General features: G+C 35.4%; 1 protein-coding gene across 1 annotated transcript; it reads left to right on the top strand.

Moving 5' to 3' along the window:
- Positions 1-51: 51 nt before the first annotated feature.
- Positions 52-15894, top strand: LOC144445100 (uncharacterized). Its single transcript, XM_078134654.1, has 10 exons — positions 52-685; positions 2875-3687; positions 4239-4388; positions 7467-7603; positions 8097-8167; positions 8844-8996; positions 9851-10102; positions 13243-13556; positions 14488-14681; positions 15448-15894. The coding sequence occupies exons 1-10, from the start codon at positions 53-55 to the stop codon at positions 15671-15673; spliced, it is 2943 nt and encodes a 980-aa protein (XP_077990780.1). The 5' UTR covers position 52; the 3' UTR covers positions 15674-15894.
- The last annotated feature ends 7308 nt before the right edge of the window (positions 15895-23202 follow it).

Here is a 23202-nt window from a genome sequence, read left to right as displayed (position 1 = left end):
TGTACATGTACTTGTATATCCATGTTAACCAGTGTACAGGGGGTACCTCAAAATGCCACCAAAACTTCAACGAAATCAGCCAGGTGACAAGACTCATGGAGACCATGATATCAGTATGCCACCTGAGTTGTGGAGTTTGGTATTCAAGTATTTGTCAGTAGCCGATCTCTGTCGTTGTTGTCAGGTGTGCCATTTATGGAATGACCTCATTTACAGCCTGGACAACACAAGATGGAAGCAACTCTATCAGAGCTACCCTGAGTGGAGACACCCCAATTGGCCAATAGCATCTCAGGTTGACCCTAAGTCTTGGAGACAGGCATTAAAGGAACACTACCAAGCCAATCGGATATGGTGTGAATACTCCAAAGATCTAGACCAGGCACAGTGTCTGTATCTGTTCCGGAAGCGACGCGACCGGAAGATAATCCATGTTGGTGGCAATTATGAGTTTAGGAATTTGAAGGATGCTCTGAACAATGCAAGTGCATTTGATAGGATATTTCTTCATCCTGGGACTTATGATGAACAGTTCATGATGCTAAGTAAACTGCCGTTAGAACTGGTTGGGTGTGGAAAACTTGGTGAAGTGGTGTTGTCAGCTAGTATTGAACTACAAGCAGAGACTGCTAGACTGTGTAATCTTGTTATTAAAGCACCATGGTTTACTTCAACTATCATTCAGGTAGGTCTTATAATACATGTAATATCAACTATTGCAAAACATATTACATGTACAAGAATGAATGTTCATGGACTCTGGGTTCATTCTTAGTAATGAAAATTTCTACTCTCAGAGTCAAAAATTTGTTGGACGGAAATCCCAAGTTTTTCATTGACATCTCGTCAGCATCGTCAGGAGTGTACTACACATGTACATGCAGCATTTGCTGCTATCTGTAGCACAGTTTACATAAATTTACATGTGGCAGGTATTTCAAAATTTGTCAGACAGTGCTATCCGGTTGTGCAGTCGGGATGATTCAATGAATGGTTATATGGGCTTAAAATGTTCAAGTTGCTGGTTCGGACCTTACTACATGTACTGCAATTTCTTCTGAATGGGTTGATGGTTTTATCCAAGAATTGAACCATGATTGTGCTGCAGTCAACCCAGCTGTATAATTGGGGACCTGGTAGGATAGAGGTTGCAATGTGAATATTTTAATCCTATGTGCTTATAGAGGCCAATGGATTGTATGCTACCTATGGAGTTGAGGAAGTGTTATTACAGGTCTGTGCCAGGGGTAATAATTGCAAAGTGCTGTGAGGTCAGTGTGAGAAAGCACTATATGAAAACTGATTATATTATTATACAACTTACATGTATCAGTTTTCAATACTAAGAAAACAAAACATTTTTGATAACAATTGCTTGTAAGTTGTAAATTGCACAATAACACTTTGCCAGGCCACATGAAATGTTCTCAGATTGATTTGTTTTGTAGACTGACATTTAAACTGTAGAGTTGATAGAAATGTAACACCAAAGAAATTTTCAACTACATTCCATGAGTAAACTGGGTACAAGTGAATGTTAGATAAGTTCTTCAATATATTTATATAAAAAATATTAACAAGTATCATGTTCTCCCAGTATTTTCTTCAGAGTTAGTCAAAAGAAACACTTATCTCGTACAAGCTTTGTAACACTTGGACAAAGATCTGCCAAGTCATATTGAGTTTGTTTGTATTATGGCTGTATATATGAAAATATTTGTTATGTTTGCTATATCTATCTTAGTCTGTAAGGTACATGTGTGCCATGATGGGGTGCCCTCACACATCTGTCAACTCCTCTCATGGCCAGTGAGGGTGGAGCAACACAACGTAACTTACAGTCTATACATGTATCTATCTAATCATGGAAACTTTATAGTAGGGTTTTAAAAAATGAAATTTCATGTGAATCCAAACTTTCAGTACTGTACTTGTAAGTGTAATATTGTTGGGTACCAGTTTTGTTGTGAGTCAAAATTAAAAAAAACTGGCATTTCTTGTGAGTCATCACATAGTAAGAGATAGGGTAACACCAAATATTGGTGCGTCCCTAGAAATTGTGTGCGTCAGTGGCATGTCAAATTGGTTTAGACTTAGAGAGCACACTGTTGGATACATGTATCTTAGCAATGGAACTTTGAAGGGATAATTGGCAATCTAGCAAAATAGAATTGTATATGACAAATTGTTTGTCAAAATTGTAGACTGATTTATCGTTCTTATAAGTTGACCCAGACCCTTCATGTTTATTCCTCTGCAATAATATTTACATGTAGTGTGGGCGTGTGTTAAGGGTAATAATAACAGGGCTATCAATGTACATTGTTAGCTAGTGGTAACTGCAACCTGTATAAGTCAAGTTTATGTACATGTAAATGGGCAAACTGTACAGTTCGGCATAAGCATACATTTGTACATAAGCTTTCACTGCAGGTAGGATTCAAATACATTATGCATCGTGATTTGTTGTAGAAGTACTAATCAAATTGATCTCATTACCTTCAAAAGTCTCATCTGAATTGATACCATTTCCAAAATAGATAAATTCTTTCTATCATCTATGATCATTTCCAAATGAGTGAATTTGAAAGGAATTTTCCATGTTCACATACATGCACAACATGTATCATGTACTGTAAATCAAAATGGCGTCCAAGATTGTCCTGTCAAAAAAATCAAATTGAGATTTGATTTTTATAAATCCTGGAATTTGACCACAAATGATTTGTAATTATTAAAATTTGGTCGCATTGTTTGGATTATGAGAATACAAAATGTAACTGAAATACAATGTACAATATACATGGTGTACAAGGACATTTTTCCATTTTTGAAAAACTGATTCCTATCTAATTTATCCTATTGTCTTTTCAGTCAACTCTTGGACATGTACAAATCGATAACTGCCAATTTGAAGATGGAAACATAGAGATACATTCTCCAGCTACATGCCATATACGTTTCAGCAAATTCAAACATGCTCCAATAGAGCTGGACTCCCTCAATGTCAGCCTTATAGAGAACTGTGAGTTCACACAAAGCAACAACTCAGCTGCCATCAATGTGTGGGGCTTTCCTAGTAATGACTATGGATGGGTATACCGACAACTGCTTGAAACTATTCAAACTGGGCTAAGTCAATACAGCCCTGACCAGTTGAAACATAACTCAGGTGTTTCATTACTTCCAAATCATACCTCAGACACTGGTATCGAGACAAGAACTGCGATCTCAGAAGGCACTGCCAGTCACATGTCAGAATCTAGCAGTATTGTTGAGTTGAGAAACGACAATCACGGTGAACAGTACGCTTTGTACGATACCGACACATCAGAAATCTCATCAGACTCGGAGGAAAGTGACGCAGAGCAGGAAAGTTTACCCGATCCATCCGTACATCGGCTTTCGTACTTAGCAGGACAACGATTTACTCAAAATAAAAATCAAGAGCATCCATTCCAAGTTAATGTGCAATCACAAGATTCTAAACAATCAGATAAGGAAGTACGCAATCATGGAAAAATCAAGGAGTTAATGGAAAAATTGAGAGGGTGTGTCATTCGGAACTGTAAAATTTACAAATGCCAAGGTGGCGGAATCATGATTAGTTGCCATGGTGATGTGCGACTGTACCGTAATGACATTCAGGAGTGTGGTTATGGAATTCGGTGTATTCAGTTTTCAAGGGTATGTTTTGAATGAAATGCTAATACAAGCCATGATGCAATAAAACACAATATACTGTATTACTGACCCAAGGACAAATTACAGTGTATGCGTCAATATAAGGAATAAAAGACACAGAATACATTTAGAGCCAAAATGCAGGTATATATTCCAGTATATGTTCACAGTAATAAAACATACGGAATACTTGTCCTTTAATTTAAGACCTCTCGCACACAACCATTTTTTCCAAAATAAATACCCAATCCTCATCCATATGGCCATTTTAATATTTAGCTGAAGCAGTTTTTGTGCCAAAATAAATGGAATCACACATAGTCAAGTCAGAGTATCTCTGCATATAATGAAGGGGTAGGTTTATTTAGTGTGAATCAATACATTTACCAGTATTTACATAAGTCATGTATATGTTGCTAGAAGTACACTTTTAGTAAAAAAAATTATTTTATTTGTGAAAAAAAGTGTGGAGCCAAGATGTAAAAATTGCCTTTTAAAAATGTTTGTGTACAGAAATAAATGATGTTCACATTTTTTTTTTTTCTAATTTGTAGGTAGCTGTTTGGTGGAATCTAATCCATCATTGTCGAACCTCAGGAATATTCATGCGATTGTTTTCCTATGGAGTGATAGCTGGTAATGACATCTATGCCAATGGAGAGGCTGGTTTGGATGTACGCAAACAAGCTGACCCAATCATACAGGTAAAAACAGTTAAATGGGGCATAAACTGGGTTTTTAGAGGTAATTTGGATGTTGATAGATTAGATCCATCTTGCTATGTATTTACTTTGTAATTATGTGTATGATGGGCCGAGGCCCTGTTACTGAAATAAATGAACTGAACAGATAGATTACTACAAACTGGTTTCCATATTTGCTATAACAGTGAGACATTCAACACAAAAAATATAAACAGTAAAAGTCAAGAAGACCAAACTCTGTATTTATTTTATTCAGGCAAATGCATGGATGTCATTGGTAGCATTAATCAGTACATTTGTATTCCACTGAGAGCTGAATACTGGTCTATAGTATATATACCTTGCATTGTTGCGTAGGTCAGTGACCAAGTACATGTATGTAATCATTACAGAGCAAAAGGTATCTAAATCTAATTAATACAAATGGAAAAGATAAATTTGGTGACTTTGATTGCTAAACAGAAGCACTTCTTGGTAGTTATGATTAGCCCAGTTACAGTGTATGTAATGTACAGATTTCAGTGACCGCTATGACCTCGGACCATATTATTCTTACAAAGGTCAGTTGTTTCCCATCAGGTGGTGAACATGAAATTTTCTAACCATGTCGCCCAGTTACCGTGGTTACAGTGTGATATGGTGCAGACCTGACTGACCCGTACGACCTCATGTATCATTCATACACAGGGTCAGTTGGTCCCCCATAGAGTCTGCAAGTGACATCCACTCACCATTTCTCTTGTAACTGATAGTAATGTGAACCCCTACACAGTGAGTCCCATAGTCCAACTTCCCACTTGATGATGTCACAACTAATTGTTTCCGACCCATGACATGCTTAACTTCTAATACTGTTATTAGTACATTGCAATGCTAGTAACCATGCAACCATGTGTAACTACAGCGACTTGTTCAGTCGGTATCAGTTTGCTAGACACCTCAAAAGAAGTCCTTTGTTATTTACAATTGCACTACTTCCAAGTCTTGTGAGATCTGCAGCATTGTACATAACATGGAAGTGTAGCCATAGAAAGAAATATTTCAGAATTAATAAACAATTTGCCTAATTTATCTTCTATAAATGTGAACACATTTCTTGTAGGCTACACTTGGTCTGCAATCTATTTTGCACATTGGCTGTTGGGTTTATAATTTTTTTGGTTCACCCATTTCTAATACCGATACAGCCTTGTAAACTTAGACAATGACTCCTAGGTGTTGTTTTAATGTCTACTTTAACTATTATTTCAGGGGCTGTTTAAAAAATCTTTTATTTGTTACTTCCAATATAACAGTAGGAACTTCTTTTTTCGAGGTGTCCAGCAAACTGGTACTGGTAAAGGGGTACCAAATACTTCGATATTATTCCCTAATATTTTGTTTTGTTCAGCTGAGGAGAATATGAGTGTCCTATAAAGTGGGCCATGTCACTATGAGTAGCGAGACGAGTAGTAATAACCCCTTAGTCATGAGTATCTTCGAGATGAATGAAGGGAAATATTGGGGAATAATATAATTATACCTCCTCAAACATAACTGAATGATTGGGAAAAGTTATGATGATTTAGAACGTTTTGACTCACATTTATAGAGCACAGCAAAACCAGTGATGTAGACACGGGTTTTCATGATGTAACACCACAAAACCAGTGATGTAGACACAGGTTTTCATGATGTAACACCACAAAACCAGTGATGTAGACACAGGTTTTCATGATTTAACACCACAAAACCAGTGATGTAGACACAGGTTTTCATGATGTAACACCACAAAACCAGTGATGTAGACACGGGTTGTCATGACATAGAATGACCAGGATATATATTCCCTGTTTTCTGTTCAAGGACAATAACTTGGTTTGTGTATGGTATATGCATAATGTCCATTATGGTCCAGCCACTATAGTTAGTATTTTAATTCGTAAATAAATGTGCATTATACAACAAACTAACAACTATAAATGAACAAAATAATACAACAGCAATGAAGAAACCCAGGAAAAGAACCACCAATAAAATGTCTGAGAAGAAAGAGCACAAATGATGTATAAAATTACTGGTCAAAAGTTCTTTCAAATGCAAAAAATAAAATTCCAGAAGATAGCTAGTAGATTAAAGCAAATAACTCATTTAAAGAGCATCGCACATTAAAATAGAGTGAACTGTCTTGCAGCGACTCTTGCAACTCACATAGCTATGGCATGTATCGATTGATTAAAATTATTACATCAGATACTGTCTAAAAAAATGCGTCTTCAACCCACTTTTTGAACATGTGAACAGTCATAGCGCCACGAATATCAAATGGTAGGTAGTGCATTCCACAAGGCAGGTGTGCAAACTGAGAAGGCACTTTGTCCGTAGGTCTTGTTAAAGTCCCCCATTTGGTTGGATTAAAGCTCTTAGAGGTCTAAGATATTAATCAATTATATGTTTTACCATGACTATACTAAAGTATACTTTATGTACTATGCATGTAGTCATAATAGTGTTGTAGACAATGTTGGAATCTGACAGTCATGGATAATTTTAGTATTATCTGATCAACATCACATCACTTACTGGCGTCATAAGGATCAAATAGGATCATTTGAATTAACTTTTACTCTAGCTCTGTCAAACAGCTGTTATTGACACCCAAATTGTGATAAATGTAACATTGGCTGGGGATAAAATCTCATAGATATCTCATGTACTGCATTGTGTGTATTTGCTATGGTACCTCTATTTACATACTGTACTGGGGTTTCCTGCACCTTTCTTTCAAACTACAAGAAAATATGTATGACGTAGCTATGGCATATCAATTGATTATTTGATTGCTAATTGATCAATATATTGATTGACTGATTGATTTATTGAATCTAGCTTGATTGTTTGCTTGCTTGATTGATTAGTTGATTGACTTAGTGACTGATTGACTGATTGATTGATTGACTGACTGACTGGGTGGGTGGATGGGAGAGTGAGTTGAGTGAGTGAGTGAGTGAGTGAGTGAGTGAGTGAGTGAGTGAGTGAGTGAGTGAGTGAGTGAGTGGTTGAGTGACTGATTGACTGATTGACTCTCTCTTCCTACAGAATAACCATATACATCATGGTAAGAGATCTGGTATTGTAGTACTAGGTGGTGGTAAAGGTACAATATGTGACAATGATATCTATGTTAATAAAGAAGCTGGTATTTATATCCTATATAAAGGCTGTCCTACAGTCAGGTAAGTGTCAGAGTTTATCATCTTTATAATATACTTATTTATAAAGTCTCTTAGTCCATCTCAGATATATATACTATTTCCCATCTTAAAGGCCCATGTTTTAATCCCTGGTTCTCTTAGCCAAGAATCCAGTTGTATGAGGATTTCCGGCTCTCTCACCTTACCCCTACCATGCCTAGCATTTTGCTAGTGACCATTTACTTTTAAATGAAGCTTTGGTGCCAGGCATACTAAGGGAAAGGTAAGAGCCAAAATTCCCCACAAGCTCTATTCAAAACTTTACATGGTGACCACGGATTTTTTAAATTGATTGGGTTGGAACAAAGTAACATCCAAAGTTTCAAGAGTTTATTACCGATGTACATCCTATGTTAATACAGATGTACAGAATTTCTTACAACAACAACAACAACAACAACAACAACAACAACAACAACAACTCTATTAGTCTTCATGTTCACCTATGCAGATAACTATTTTCTATATTTGCCAGCTATAACAGAATCTGCAATGGTAAGGCTGCAGGTATAGCAGTCAATGAGAATGGCAGTGGTACTATCACAGGTAGGTCAAACAATCTACTCTTGCATAATATGTATCTGAAGAAATATGCTGTTATGAGTCATGAATATTCAGTGTTCATCTAATGAATAATTATCTGCTAAGTCCCATGATGCAATGCTGTACCAATGAAAGAACAATATAGGTGAACATTTTGGCATTTCTTTGTAATGGAGCCAAAACTATGTAATGTGAAATCTTGAAATAACTCTCCAGAACCCAAAGATTATGAAGATATTTTTATTACTTTATCGAGTGGTGTTCGCTTTAAATGGGAAAACAATTAACTTTGACTTAAGTCATGTGAGCATCTGTTTTCTTTCCTCCACTAAAAATAGGTTGTAGTGTTGAAAATTGCTTCAAAAGGCAACCATCACATACCCTCTGTTTTCCAGAATGACCCCGTTCAATGTCAGTCATCAGCCTGCATTTATTCATAATTTCTAAATTTGTACGTCATTTGTAAATTGTGGATGTATCAAACTGTGGACAAATGGAACTTGTTACAAACAGGGAAAGTAAACAAATGAATTGGATTAATAACAATTGGCTCAGCAGTTGTACAGCCTTAGAAAGCAGGGATAGTGCCAGAAATTTTTCATCTCATGAATAGAAAATAAACAATTAATTGATCAACTTTCTGTGAAGTGTAATTAAATGTTGATTCCTTGCCTGACAGATAACATGGTGAGCAATAATCAGTGGGGTGGTATCGATATCCGGAATGGCGGCAATCCAATTATTAAAGATAACTGGATTTGTAATGGTGCATCAGATGGTGTAGTCATTGGTCAGGGAGCCCTGGGAAGGATGGAAAATAATGTTATCCATGGTAAGTACATTATGGAAAATAATGTTATCCATGGTAAATACATTACGGAAAAAATAATGTTATCCATGGTAAGTACATGATGGAAAACAAATGTTATCCATGGTAAATACATTATGGAAAACAAATGTTATCCATGGTAAGTACATTATGGAAAACAAATGTTATCCATGGTAAGTACATTATGGAAAACAAATGTTATCCATGGTAAATACATTATGGAAAACAAATGTTATCCATGGTAAGTACATGATGGAAAACAAATGTTATCCATGGTAAATACATTATGGAAAACAAATGTTATCCATGGTAAGTACATGATGGAAAACAAATGTTATCCATGGTAAGTACATGATGGAAAACAAATGTTATCCATGGTAAATACATTATGGAAAACAAATGTTATCCATGGTAAGTACATGATGGAAAACAAATGTTATCCATGGTAAATACATTATGGAAAACAAATGTTATCCATGGTAAGTACATGATGGAAAACAAATGTTATCCATGGTAAGTACATTATGGAAAACAAATGTTATCCATGGTAAGTACATTATGGAAAATAATGTTATCCATGGTATGTACATTATGCAAAACTGTTATCCGTGGTATATACATAATGGAAAACAAATGTTATCCATGGTAAGTACATTATGGAAAATAATGTTATCCATGGTATGTACATTATGCAAAACTGTTATCCGTGGTATATACATAATGGAAAACAAATGTTATCCATGGTAAGTACATTATGGAAAATAATGTTCAGACATTTCACATGACAGTGCTGTATCAATTACTGTTCTGTTATTGTATAGAAATTCACTAAACTTTCTCTTTCTAAATTACTACAGGTAATTTTGGTCATGGCGTGTGGATCATGTCAACCAGTAAACCACTTATCCATGGCAACCAAATCAGTAACAACAATGACGCAGGCATCGCATATGTAGCGTATAGGGAGAATGCTGGTCACCATGGTAACATGGAGGCAGCTGGTAACCATGGCAATGAAGTAGAAGTGTCTGAGGAAGAGGAAGAGCTTGATAAAATTCCAACTGTTAAGGTTGCTACTGTTGAGTATAACAGCATATACCACAATGCAGGTAAAGTGTTAACAATTTACATACAAGTAGTTTACTGTATTAAGATGTTACTCAGATCCCTAATATTTTCTTAAATGTGAGTGACCTAAGGGGCCTTGTCACTATGAGTCAATAGACGAGTAGTGACAAGTTACTTCTGGAGTATTTTTTCAGCTGAATGAAAAATAACATTAGGAAATAATATAATTATGCTTGTGCAAACTTTACTTATGAAGAATATACTGATACAAGAAACTGTTATCAATACTATCGTTTCTGTATAATACTAGTATTCAAAACGTCAAAATTCAGCCATTTTAGAATCCAATACGGAAGTTGAATACTGTGTTAACTGTATGGATGTTGAATACTGTGTTAATTCTGGCAAAATAAAGGATTGTGGATTTGCTTGAGAAAAAGATGACAAATTTCCAAATTTCTTTTGTTATTCAAAAAACAAGAAGGAAATTTTAGAACTTTGATTTTCAGTGAAGTTTGTCTCCAAGGCACATTCAGCCTTCTTAAAATAAGCATATAAATTTACCTTATACCTTTGCATGACAAGACAAGAATACATGAAACTATAAACCATTTCTGTTACAGTATTTTATAAGCCCTAACATAAACCTATGTGTTGATGTGAGTGATATGTAACTGTGGTTTAAGTTTGCATAATTAGATGATAACACACATTGGTGACATTTCATGTCTGAGTCTCTGTACACGTAGTATATTGCCAAAGGGAATGATTCAACCCATTGTCATAGCAACATACATACCTGACCCCAGATAAATGTCTCTTATATAATATTAAATTTAACAAAAGTATTGATTTATATGTACATATTACTGTCATATTTATTATGGTGCATGAAAAATTTGGTGGACTCTGCTGAGAGTGAACAGAGAACTTGTACACTTAGTATACGTGTGCTTGTAAATAACTCATGATCCTAGCAGCCTGAAGTATTCAGTGTAGGTGTTGTGTCACTTTTCAGCTGAATATACAATGTAGAAATATAACACATCTGTACAAATGACTAATGTGTTTTCTTCCTAACAAAGACAGTACAGTGTATGTCAAGGTATCCTATATTTATATATCCTAGATATTACATGTGGTATCGAATCTTCTCATGAGATTTGATGCATGGATAGAACTAGACAACTTTATGTACAACACAAGTTAATTTGCAATGTATGCACAATACAACTGGTAACAGTCAACTAAACCATTTTCTCTGCTTGTCACTATCGTTTATAGCGTCCATATCAAGTGTAAATGTATGTTACATCAGTCCAGTATGTGGTGTCTCTCAACATAATCGTAAGCAATGTTACCAGTACAAAGCACAAGTTAGTCATAAATTGACGAGAGAGGAAACGTAAATGTCATAAGATATGTTGGTTTCACTTGGAATAATAGATACAGTTGTGACACTCTCATAACACTGTGATTAGTTTGCTGTTTGTTAGCTGATAACATTGTTTACAAATTGACTACACTTGGAAAGGCCACATGCTAGTCTTATAATAGTCTAGTTTCTATATGACGTGTTACAATTACTACCATCATCTCCACTCACATGATATAGGGAGAATCCTTACTCTAACACACCCAGAAATCTGTACTACCCCTGACTGTTCATATAAATGTGATGACATAATCATGTCCCCACATGATTTTAGTTTCAGACTGGAGAGATGGATTTTGGTTTATGAGCAATTGTGTAAGGGAAGTAACCACTTGCAACTGGCTGTCAATTTGTGATGCATTACTACTGACATGCGTCTTTTACCTTTTCCCCATAGATTTCTGTGCTAGAATAACAACTTTCCCTATATGTGAGTCAGTGTGCCTTCTAATGATAGCCAAATTTTGTTGTTGTGAGTCAAAATGAGAAAAACTGGCATTTCTTGTGAGTCACCACGTAGTAAAAGATAGGAGAACACCAAATTTTGGTGCATCACTAGAAATTGTGTGCATCAGTGGCGCATCATGTTGGCTTAGAGGGTAGATTGACACGAGTGGAGATGATAGTACATGTAGTAACCTTAGTGCATAGCCATTGTATAGGAACTAGACTGGTCTTATAATTAAACCAGTGTTATTTTACACTGGATATGGATGCTATAAATTATTATGGCAAGCAAAGAAAATGTGCTATTTGGCTGTCAGAAGTTGTCAGCAGGATTAACTTGAACATAAAAAATGTCTACGTCGTGTATTCAACAAAAATAAATCCAGAACCGAAACACATATGCCTACAGTAATCCATATATAATCCTTATACACTTAATGAGAGTTTTGTCCAGGTGTGAAATTATGATTCTTGTATGCAGTGTGTATAGATTAGGTAGCTGTATCCATGACAACACAGATATGGCATTTGTATTATGTTTGTATTAAGCTCTAACTTCAACTCACTCTGCCTTACTGTGATATCAGATTGCTTGCTGTGGCCATGAAATCTTAGTACTTCAGTTATTTATTTATCTTAAACCAAGGTTTCCCACTGTTTACTAACTAAGACTACTGCATATAATGATTGTTAAGGACACAACAGTTTATAGGTTATCTAGTTGCTGTATGTTGGGCTAGATTGCCTATATAATCTCTCTCTCTTCACCATATAGACAAATGCCTTTATCTAGCACAACATGCTGTTGTTACCACTGAAAGAGGTAGTTTTATGCTATTAGGAGCATTGATATAAACGTGATGACGTTGTCACAATTTGAAAAGTAAATGGTAATATATATGAATAAGATCCATGCATCTACTGTCTGAAGAAAAAAGAATTTGTAAACAAATTTGTGAAAAAGTAGCCAGCAAAACATTGTGTGAAATAGCTGGTTGTTGTTGTTGTTGTTGTTGTTGTTGTTGTTGTTGGGGGGGGGTTACTTGTGATCAACCCTAGTAGGGATATGCCCCCTCCCTATTTAATAGATCCTTAACAGAACACAGCGGGTGAAAAGTTTGTTGCTATGGAAACAACATATATACTAGTATGTCGCACATATTTTTTCATATTCCACCCAGACCTACTTTAACCAAATATGTATATTCCATTTTTTGTAGAATACAATGTTCAATGATGTAAGTCAGTCACAGTTTTTTATGTAACTTATATTTCCAAACTTGATTATGTTCACTTTAGGAAGTGGTGTATGTATTAAAGGTAGTGATTTAATCAAACTGGAAGCCAATGCCATCCATGGTAATTGTGGTACAGGTCTAGTTGTAGACCAACAGCCAACAGCTACAGTTACCAATAATAGTATCACTTGTAATGCTGGCTCTGGTGTCGCTATCACTGAAAACAGCTCTATTGATCTCCATGGTAATGGTATCTATGACAACAGCAAACATGGTGTGGTGACAAGAGGTAGTGGGAGGATAGTAGGCAATGATATCATTGGTAATCAGATGGCTGCAATACAGCTGGGTAGAGGAACAACCAAAGGTTTTCAGGTTTGTCTTAATGACCCAAAATATTTAAAGTTAAACAAACACATATTGTAGGGAAGCTCTGTGATTCTTGTTTGCTATCTACTCTACTCCAGACTGTACCTTTGTTGTGAACCTTGCCATGGCATTTCACTCATGTAACATAACATTTTTTATATACATACACTCAAACTTCAAACACAAAAGAAAAAATGATATAAGTTACCATGTTGATTATTAAAGAATTGAAGCCATTAAAATCATCAAGTCCATGTTTGTTCAGCAGTAGCCATTTTCAACTGAACTGTAAACCAATAGCAATACTGTATCACTTTGCAATGTGATTGGGTAAAATGATCTTGCTGTGTGTTTGTTTGTTGTGTCTCTGTCATTGTGAAATGTGTCTATCTATGTGTTGAAAACATTATGTCCTATGAGTGAAACTTGATCCATGGCAACATCATTTCTACTGTAACTTTTCACCACCTCAGTGGACACCGTGTAATGCCATGATATACAACATGTAATACACATCCCTGTAATAAGTATATATACACACATACATTACACACAGCCCTATGGTTAGATATTATTCCCATATAGAATTCAATCAGCTGAGGAAAATGCGAGTGACATAAAAGTGACATAAGATGAGCCCATCAAGCAGATATAATACATACATGTAGATATACAACTCAGTGATACCCTGATATACAACCCTGTAACACCCTGATGTACAACTCAGTAATACCCTGATATACAATGCTGTAATACCCTGATATACAACTCTATAATATCCTGATATACAATGCTGTAATACCCTGATATACAATGCTGTAATACCCTGATATATAACCCTGTAATACCCTGATATACAACTCTGTAATACCCTGATATACAGCCATGTAATAACATACATATATAACCCATTGATCTTGTCGTTCTGTTTCTTCAGGTGTTAAGGAACCGTGTGTATTCTGCCAATGACTATGGTATTGCAATGTTAAGTTACTCCTGTGGACTTGTAGAGGATAATATACTGTTCAGTGGACACTATGCACACCACTATATCCATGGTAACAGTCAATGTGTTGCTAGGAACAACCAGGTGGTCCAGTGTGAACATGCAAATTTCCATGATACCACAGGGTCAGTAGCAGTATATTTCCATATTATAAAACTTGTTGGATATACAGATGGTTGTCTAATACTCTTCATTGTACATGTAGTAAATGTGTACAACATTGCCAGATTTAAAAGAATAGAAATTGATACTTGACTTCATTTTGTATAGTACGGTAGTAATAGTGAAGTTACCTTATTGGAATCTAGTTTCTGATGTGACCATGTAGTTTTCATCCACTCAAACCGCATGATATTATGCCGTTTGGTCAAGTGACCAGTCGTCCCTCAATCGTGACTGTGGATACCAATCTCCCACTTATTTACAATAGTCTACTGTCAAGTGATTCCATCACGGCATAATGTCATTACGCTGATGACGTCGGAGTGATTCAGACGAAAGCTATGTAGTTGCTTCAAAAATTGCTATATTTAAGGAGTGATACAGTTATCTTTTTAGAATCTAGGTTTGAAGTGAATATATATATTTCGTCTCTCAAATATCATCAGCATACTGTGTACATGAAATACCAGGGGAAATTTGTTTGCGAATGTGAACTGTTATGTAAGTAGGCCATAAAACTTGTCTTATCAAATGATGGAATGTAATACAAGTCTTCGTACTTCCAACATGCTGTGCCAAGTATTATTAATCCAATTCAGTTGTTTACTTTCCCTGTTTGTATCATGTTCCGTTCGTCCACGGTCTGATGTCGGCGATTGTAGTTTAGTGTTCTCAGACCTCTAACAATCAATGATCAACACTCATCATAATTTTCATTCCGTTATCCAGGGACGAAAATTCAAGTTCTGACACAAGCCTTGATGGGAGCGAAAAGAAATTTACGGCTAACAAACTATCACCATGGAAATTAGAGAATCCTCCTCCGCGACCTCATGTGACCTCACCCAAAGCACTTCCAACAGCTCCATCGAAACGTGTTACCACATCAGCTAGAGTACGCAACCCTAAGTCAGGAACTAGTCAACAAGGCAGCAAGTTATGTGTTATATTATAGGAGAATTCTACATAATTAATGACATGACAGTGATTTTGGAAAGACAAAAGATTGCATAGTTTGGCCACTAGGGGTGCTGTTCTGTCAGAGGTATTGGACTGGTTCTTACAAAGTTAAATGGCTTGTCTGTTATAACTTTGCAATACACTGTTTGAAAGACAAAAGATTGTATAGTTTGGCCACTAGGTGCGCTGTTCAGTATCAGCTTTCAAACTGGTCATGAGGAGGGCCACAATAGTTGAATACAGTAGCTATTAGGTTCTAAAATTGCTTAATTTTAGTAATATTTTAACCTTTATTTAAAAAATGTGTACAGTGGCCCTTGATATTTTGTCTTAATTTTAACTGAAAATGAGGTAGAATTTCCTTGAACAAAGTAACAGCAAAAGTTGAAGCAGTTCATTTCCAAGGAGCATTGTACGTTAATACAGTGTTGTACCTTGTAAACAACCCCTGTCCTAGGACTATGTCTTTATGTGAAATTTATGTACAACGTTGTAATTTGTACAGTACATACAAAGTGTAGCTTTTGATAAAAATGTACCATTCATGTACAGTATATTGTATCAAGAATTTCATTCTATTCTACAAGTTTTAGAATTATTTTACCATTATCCCACACATCATAGGTTGGAATATTCAAAAGCTCAGTTTTGCTGCCACTTGAAATGTTTTACATTTCCAAATAGTTCACTGCAAAGTATTTGGAAACAGAATTTTGTCGTATTTTTTCCCTCCAAAGTCCAAATTACATTTTGGTGAAAGTGTTATCCGAATGCGGATGTGTACTGGGCTAGCTCTCAATCTGCCCTCATAAAGAGTGCCCTCAATGCTGCCATATTGTCAAATTTTTGCCTCGAATGCTGCCATGTGTTCAAGTTTCACCATAGAGGGCAGCCTGAACTCTGGATATGTTATAGGTTCCTGTTTAGGACTAGACTGAACGTTGTCATAGTTGGTGCTCCTGTTAACATCAACTAAACAAACCACGGTATTTGAGAACTGTATCTTTAATCAGTACTTTATGTGCTTGAACAAGAGAAGTCTTGGCCGTGTGGAAATTTATGGACATGTAGACAAATTAGAAATTAGTAAACAAGTACCAAGTAATTGAAGTATAGGCAATAATGTATATTCTCAACATGATTGTGTTTTTCAAGTTCTAACTGTGAAGGACGCCCTCAACAGTGCAAAATGTTTCCACTCATCACCGTTGAGGGCACCCTACGAAGGCCATGGTGCCACATACATTTATATTAATTATAATGTAAAGATAGCATTTATTGATATCAATTTACAAGTTATTACCTCATCACAGATTATAACATATCCATCCATTAACTTCACCAGTATTAGAAAGTAAATCTACCTTCACAGAGAAAATTGAGTTTTGAAATTATAAGCAGCACAAGAAACATAGTGGTCCATGTAAAGTTAGAGGCTAGATCAATAGTTCAGTGTAGGATGGTGAAATTCTTTTTAGTTTTTTTTGTGTTTTTTTTTGGTGGGGGGGGGGGGGGGGATGAGCCATTTTAGTTCTCATCCCACAAAAAACGATTTTTTTTTGCCCCAAAATACAAATATTTCTAACAACTTGGGGAATGAACTATTTTCGCTATAGTAAATACAAGGCACTAAAATATAGTGTGAACAAAAGAACTATTTTTTTCTCACTACACACAACTACATACTGATTTTTTTGAAATGGATTGTGCTCTTTGCAACAATTTTAAATTGTGTGTGTGAGTGTGTGTGTGTGTGTGTGGGGGGGGGGGGGGGTGAATCTGAATCTGAGGCCCAACTAAAAGAATTTAGTTTTTTATCCTACACTGATCTACTAATCACACCCTTTATGTATGTATACTGTTACATGTCTTCACATTGATTGTAGCATAAAAAATTGTTTGTGTATAAATTGTACTTGAAATAATGTAAAAAAAAACAACACACTATTAAATTCTGATCACAATTAATTTTAAATTACTTTTACAGTAATGTATTCTAATTTCATGTAAGTTATGTTCATTGCATTTGTTTTATTTCACTCAGCAAAGTGCAACACTTACTTCAACTTTTGCTCATTTTCATATATTTAAAAAAAATTTGCACCACTCAATCATTTGCAAATTTGAATTGTGCATATTTCTATGTTAAACCAGTTTTAGTTTTTTTTTGAATAATAGTTCATTTTAAGATTAGTGTCTGACTAAAGATTGCACATTTTTTAAAGTGATTTAATATTTCAGTTTAATTTATGCAGTTTTCTACGGTATGTATTTAAAAAAAATGAATTTGGATCTTTTAAATTGAGTCATAAAAACATGACATTCCATAACTTTGAATATTTATTTCATGTTTTTTTAGAACATGTGCAATCATTTTTTCAAAAAGAGAAACAAGAATTCTGACATTTTTGTGTTTTACAGATCAAACCATTACCTTCACAACAGTACACAGTTCAAAATTTCACACATTTGCCAACTATCATTACAACTTACTATTAACATTGAGGGATCGCTAAAAGACTGTGCATATCATACACATTTTATGTTCCCTAAGAACAATTTAGATAGATAAGAAACAGGTTTCCCACAGACCACTCAATACAAATATAAACAACATCATCTGACACCTACTGATACACAGACACACACACACACACACACATACACAACGTCCTTGAAACAAACAAGCTATTGAAAGTTATTGCATTACTGGCTCAGATTTTGACACATACATGTGTATTGATTCAAAGTGACAAATGATATGTGTGTACACATACAGTGCCTGTTTGTCGGCAGGAATGTGGTGTTGTTTATATTTGTATTGAGTGGTCTGTGTGAAGCCTGTTTCTTATCTATCTAAATTGTTCTTAGGAAATATGAAATGTGTATGATATGCACAGTCGTTTGACGATCCCTCAATTTTTTAGTTGTATTTTATAAGAAAAGAATTTTCTTTTGGTGCAAAAAATTGTGATATCTAATCACGTATGTCTATCCCCAAAACTTATTATAAATTGACCTTGATCCAAAAAAAGCTGAAACTAGCTGATGATGGATTTAACCCTTAATAAGCCTAAGTCCTCTCACTTCTGAAACTGTATGGGAGAGATAATATGTATATTGTGTCATTGGTAAATGTTGAGTACAAAGTCAAAACTGATGACAATTATGGTCATTTATATAGCAGTGATTACTTGTATTGGTGTGTATACATACTACATGTACATGTATTGGTTTTACACTGCAATATAATACAGAAAACAATATTTTTACCCACATGCAAATATGCATTTGATCATTCTATGTACGCAAAATCACATACATCAACACATCGTTATATTTTTACCCATATGCAAATATGCATTCCATCACTCTATGTACATAAAATCCCATACCTGTACATCAACGCATCGTTATTTTTTGTACAAAAATTTACTGTTTCAGATAATCATGTGTAAAGTAATAATTACTATTACATATAACCCTATGATGTGTGAGTGGCAGTGTCAGTACTCCCAGAGGACGTACATGTATTAGCACCTGTTCTTTCACTGTTTTCTGCTGGATGTTTTACTTACTTTGCTTGAAGTACAGCCACAGAGAACATGATCGAATTCTCAGTACCTTCAATAGCTTTTTACCTTAATGCTACAGGGTCCAAATAGAACAAGAAGTTAGACTTATTCTCGCGTGTTATTTTTATGATGTGCCTAGACAGTAATATTCTATTTCAGGTACTGAGAATTGCACTGCAAGCAGCCTTGTATATATCACAAGTATGCCACACTGACACTCACACCATGAGACTCTGTCATATACTTGTTATTGATAAATGGTACAATATTACATGCAGCCTAAGTACAGCATTGCACCAATGGGGACTAGACAATCAATTCACCAACAACAATATACATGAATAATTCAGAAAATCTCAGAGTTTTGGACTGTGTGCTTTCAGTGTTATAACAAACATTTACATTTTGTCATTTTATAAAAATAATACAAATGCAATAAGAACAGACAGCATGCTGTACAATTTGACATACATTATAACTTATATATGTATCACAACTGACGATGATCACTTGGTCGGATGGCATGTATTAAAGTAGGTGATATAGATAGACCATAATGAAACAAGATAAATCTGATTAAAATCCGATGTAGCGTACATGGCTCAATTTCTTTTTGGTTGTTACGCTTACTGCTGTTTGTTCTTTTGTAGGCACTCATTACATACATCTGACACAATACCATAGGTTTTCCCAAACCCAATCTCATATTTACGATTAGCCAACCAGAATCCTTTTTACAATATAACACTCAACATTCAAAATTGAAAGAAACTTAAGAAAACCTCCAAACAATAACAATAACATCAATGTCTGCACTCTGTGCTCATGCTCTTTTCGAACAGAGTGTTCTGAAGTACTGTGCCCATATGTTTCAGCAGATTATGTGTGTTCTCTGTTACAGTGAATTTGCTCAGCCCTCTCATGTGGCTCCAGAAAACCTATGGTATTGTGTCAGATGTATGTAAATGAGCACTCACAAAAGAACAAACAGCAGTAAACGTAACAGCCAAAAGGAAACTGCGACATGTACACTACATCGGATTGTAATCAGATTGGGTGATAGATGTTACTAATGATACACTTTGATATCCTAATAGTGTTGGCTTTAATAAAATGTTATTTGAGAGATGTAAGATCATCCCATCAATGATATTAGCTTATGTCTTAACTGTAAACCTGGATTTTTCCACAACTAGAAAAATGTGACTTTACAGTCTTCAACTAGTTGCCAAAGACTATTTTATGAATTTCTCATGTTCTGAGCCTGGTATGTGTTAATGTGCAAAGATTTACTTTAGTCACTTCTTCTGTTTTATGCTGTTTCGTTTTCCAGCAAAATAAGAGAAAATAAGTGTTTAGCAAAAATGTCCAGATTACGAGTTTTGTGAAGATTTCTTTGACAGTTATGATGACACAATGTATCAAATTGTGATACACATAATATTTTTTTTAGCAGCAATACACACTTTTGTGATTTTAGGCACTAGTGTAATACAATGTATAATATTTGTCACACTAAGAGATTTTGATAAGTTAATTATGCCGGTAATAATTACATGTATGTATGCTTAACAATAAGATGGATCACTTTCAGTTTTAAAATGTGTTACTTTGACTACTAAATCATGTATAATGTCATAATCTATATACATGTGCACAGGTTGTACTTGCATATTAATGCTTGTATATCAGGCCTGACGGTTTGTTTTTCTTTACAAAAATATGTTTCCTTTAATTGAAAGTGATGAAGCATGTAACTGAGGCCCCATTTCATGTATTTCATCAGTGCATGTATAAAATATGCATACATACAATGTAAATACATAGTAATACACACTACAACCTTTTAAGCTATGAATCTGCATTGACACTATTATGTAATATTAATAAAGGTGATTAAGAATGAACAGTGCTTGGTCATCAAAATTTGAATTTTTTGAATTTTTTGGGAGAAATCAAAGAATGATGTCATATGTGTTTGAGTAGTTTAAATAATGTAGAAGAATAAATGAAAAGAATAATGCAAAACATGTAGAAGAATTTAGTCCTGAAAATTTCTAGTCACAGAGTCAACAAATTTCTTGGAAGCAAATCCCAAATCTCTGTTGACGTCTCGTCAGCATCATCAGAGCTGTACTACAATGGGCTATTGTCACCCTTGTTGATACTAATGTCAGGGCTGTGCTACAATGGGCTATTGTCACACTTGATGATACTAATGTCAGGGCTGTGCTACAATGGGCTATTGTCACACTTGATGATACTAATGTCAGGGGTGTACTACAATGGGCTATTGTCACCCCTGATAATACTGACGAGATGTCTGTGAAAATTTGGGATTTGCCTCCAAGAAATGTTTTGATTTTGTGAGTATAAATTGTCATTACTAAGTATGGACCCAAAGTCCATGAACTTTCATTCCTGCACGTACAAGGATGTTTCAATATGACAGAAAGTCACCAGAACATTTAGTTAGAGACAATTCACATGTAACCTTCAGGTACACACTATCACAAACAGAACTGTATTGTAAAACTGAAGTGTAATATTTTAAGTCATATCTCAGACTTATTCATGTTGATTTGCCTCTTGTTATGGTGATTGGCCAGTGTAGCCATGGTGATTGGCCAGTATAGCCATGGTGATTGGCCAGTAGTCATGGTGATTGACCAGTATAGCCATGGTGATTGGCCAGTATAGCCATGGTGATAGGCCAGTATAGCCATGGTGATTGACAAGTAGTCATGGTGATTGACCAGTATAGCCATGGTGATTGGCCAGTATAGCCATGGTGATTGGCCAGTATAGCCATGGTGATTGGCCAGTATAGCCATGGTGATTGGCCAGTAGTCATGGTGATTGGCCAGTATAGCCATGGTGATAGGCAAGTATAGCCATGGTGATTGGACAGTATAGCCATGGTGATTGGCCAGTATAGTCATGGTGATTGACAAGTAGTCATGGTGATTGGCAAGTAGTCATGGTGACTGGCAAGTAACCATGGTGATTGTTCAGTAATCATAGTGATTGATCAAAGTTAGTAGTCATATTGATTGGCTAGCAGCTACTGCCAAGTAGTCATGGTGATTGGAGAATAACCATAGTGGTTGGCCAGTTATTCTTTGAGTCATGGTGATGGCCAGTAGTTATGGCAACTAACCCAAAGTCATTGGAACTGGCCAATAATCATAGTAAATGACAAGTACCGTAGTCATGGTGATATGTTTCATGCAGTAATGAGGATGATTTTACAATGTATATTTGCTGTTTAGAAATAAACACCAGAGTATTTCAGATACTATCGCCTTGTTGACTTTGATTGACGACAATTTGATGTGACACAGATAATTAATTAAATAGTGTAAGTATTACTGTGCTGTCAAATCAGTTTGTACAGACCACACATAGTCCAAGTTTGATAGGTACAGTTTATCAGATATGGCCAAACTATAGTATAAACCTGTATAGACAACTGGATTAAAATTGATGCATAAAATCAATTACTTCCATGATCAACCTGGTACTCAACTGACTTCTACTACTACCTTAGTATCACAGTTTCCTTCATTTTATCGGACTGCTGCATTTCTGATTACTGGTATATTATACAAAGCCCCCAAAGACCCAAACCCATTTTCTGGGTCATTTTACTGAATACAATATACTACTTGGTTAATCAAGCTTTAGGTTTCTGTTAGGTTTATAACACATATGACTTGATTGGTTCACTCTTCTTATCTTTTTGAGTTATTTCCTGAATTCTTTATCTCCAAAATTCTAGTGTCAAACGTGATCTGACTGACGCCACTGGTGACATGAACTATTCTATTTTTTTAATAGGGGAGGCTGACTTAAGGTAGGGTAGCCATGACCAGTGAAATTGGGTTGCAAATGGCCGACAGTATAACTAGTAAAGTTATCTATTGCTTGAAAGTCATTCACACTCCCA

Source organism: Glandiceps talaboti, chromosome 13 (genome assembly GCF_964340395.1).
Source record: "Glandiceps talaboti chromosome 13, keGlaTala1.1, whole genome shotgun sequence".
Classification (NCBI taxonomy): Eukaryota; Metazoa; Hemichordata; class Enteropneusta; family Spengelidae; genus Glandiceps; species Glandiceps talaboti.
Note: the sequence above shows the minus strand (reverse complement) of the source record. Positions and strands in the feature narration are given on the sequence as shown.

Excerpts from the sequence above, each read along its gene's own strand:
- LOC144445100 (XM_078134654.1), top strand. The coding sequence starts at position 53 with ATGCCACCAAAACTTCAACGAAATCAGCCAGGTGACAAGACTCATGGA. Across the intron at positions 7,604-8,096 it reads AAAGGCTGTCCTACAGTCAG|CTATAACAGAATCTGCAATG; the intron begins GTAAGTGTCAGA and ends TATATTTGCCAG. Across the intron at positions 10,103-13,242 it reads CAGCATATACCACAATGCAG|GAAGTGGTGTATGTATTAAA; the intron begins GTAAAGTGTTAA and ends TGTTCACTTTAG.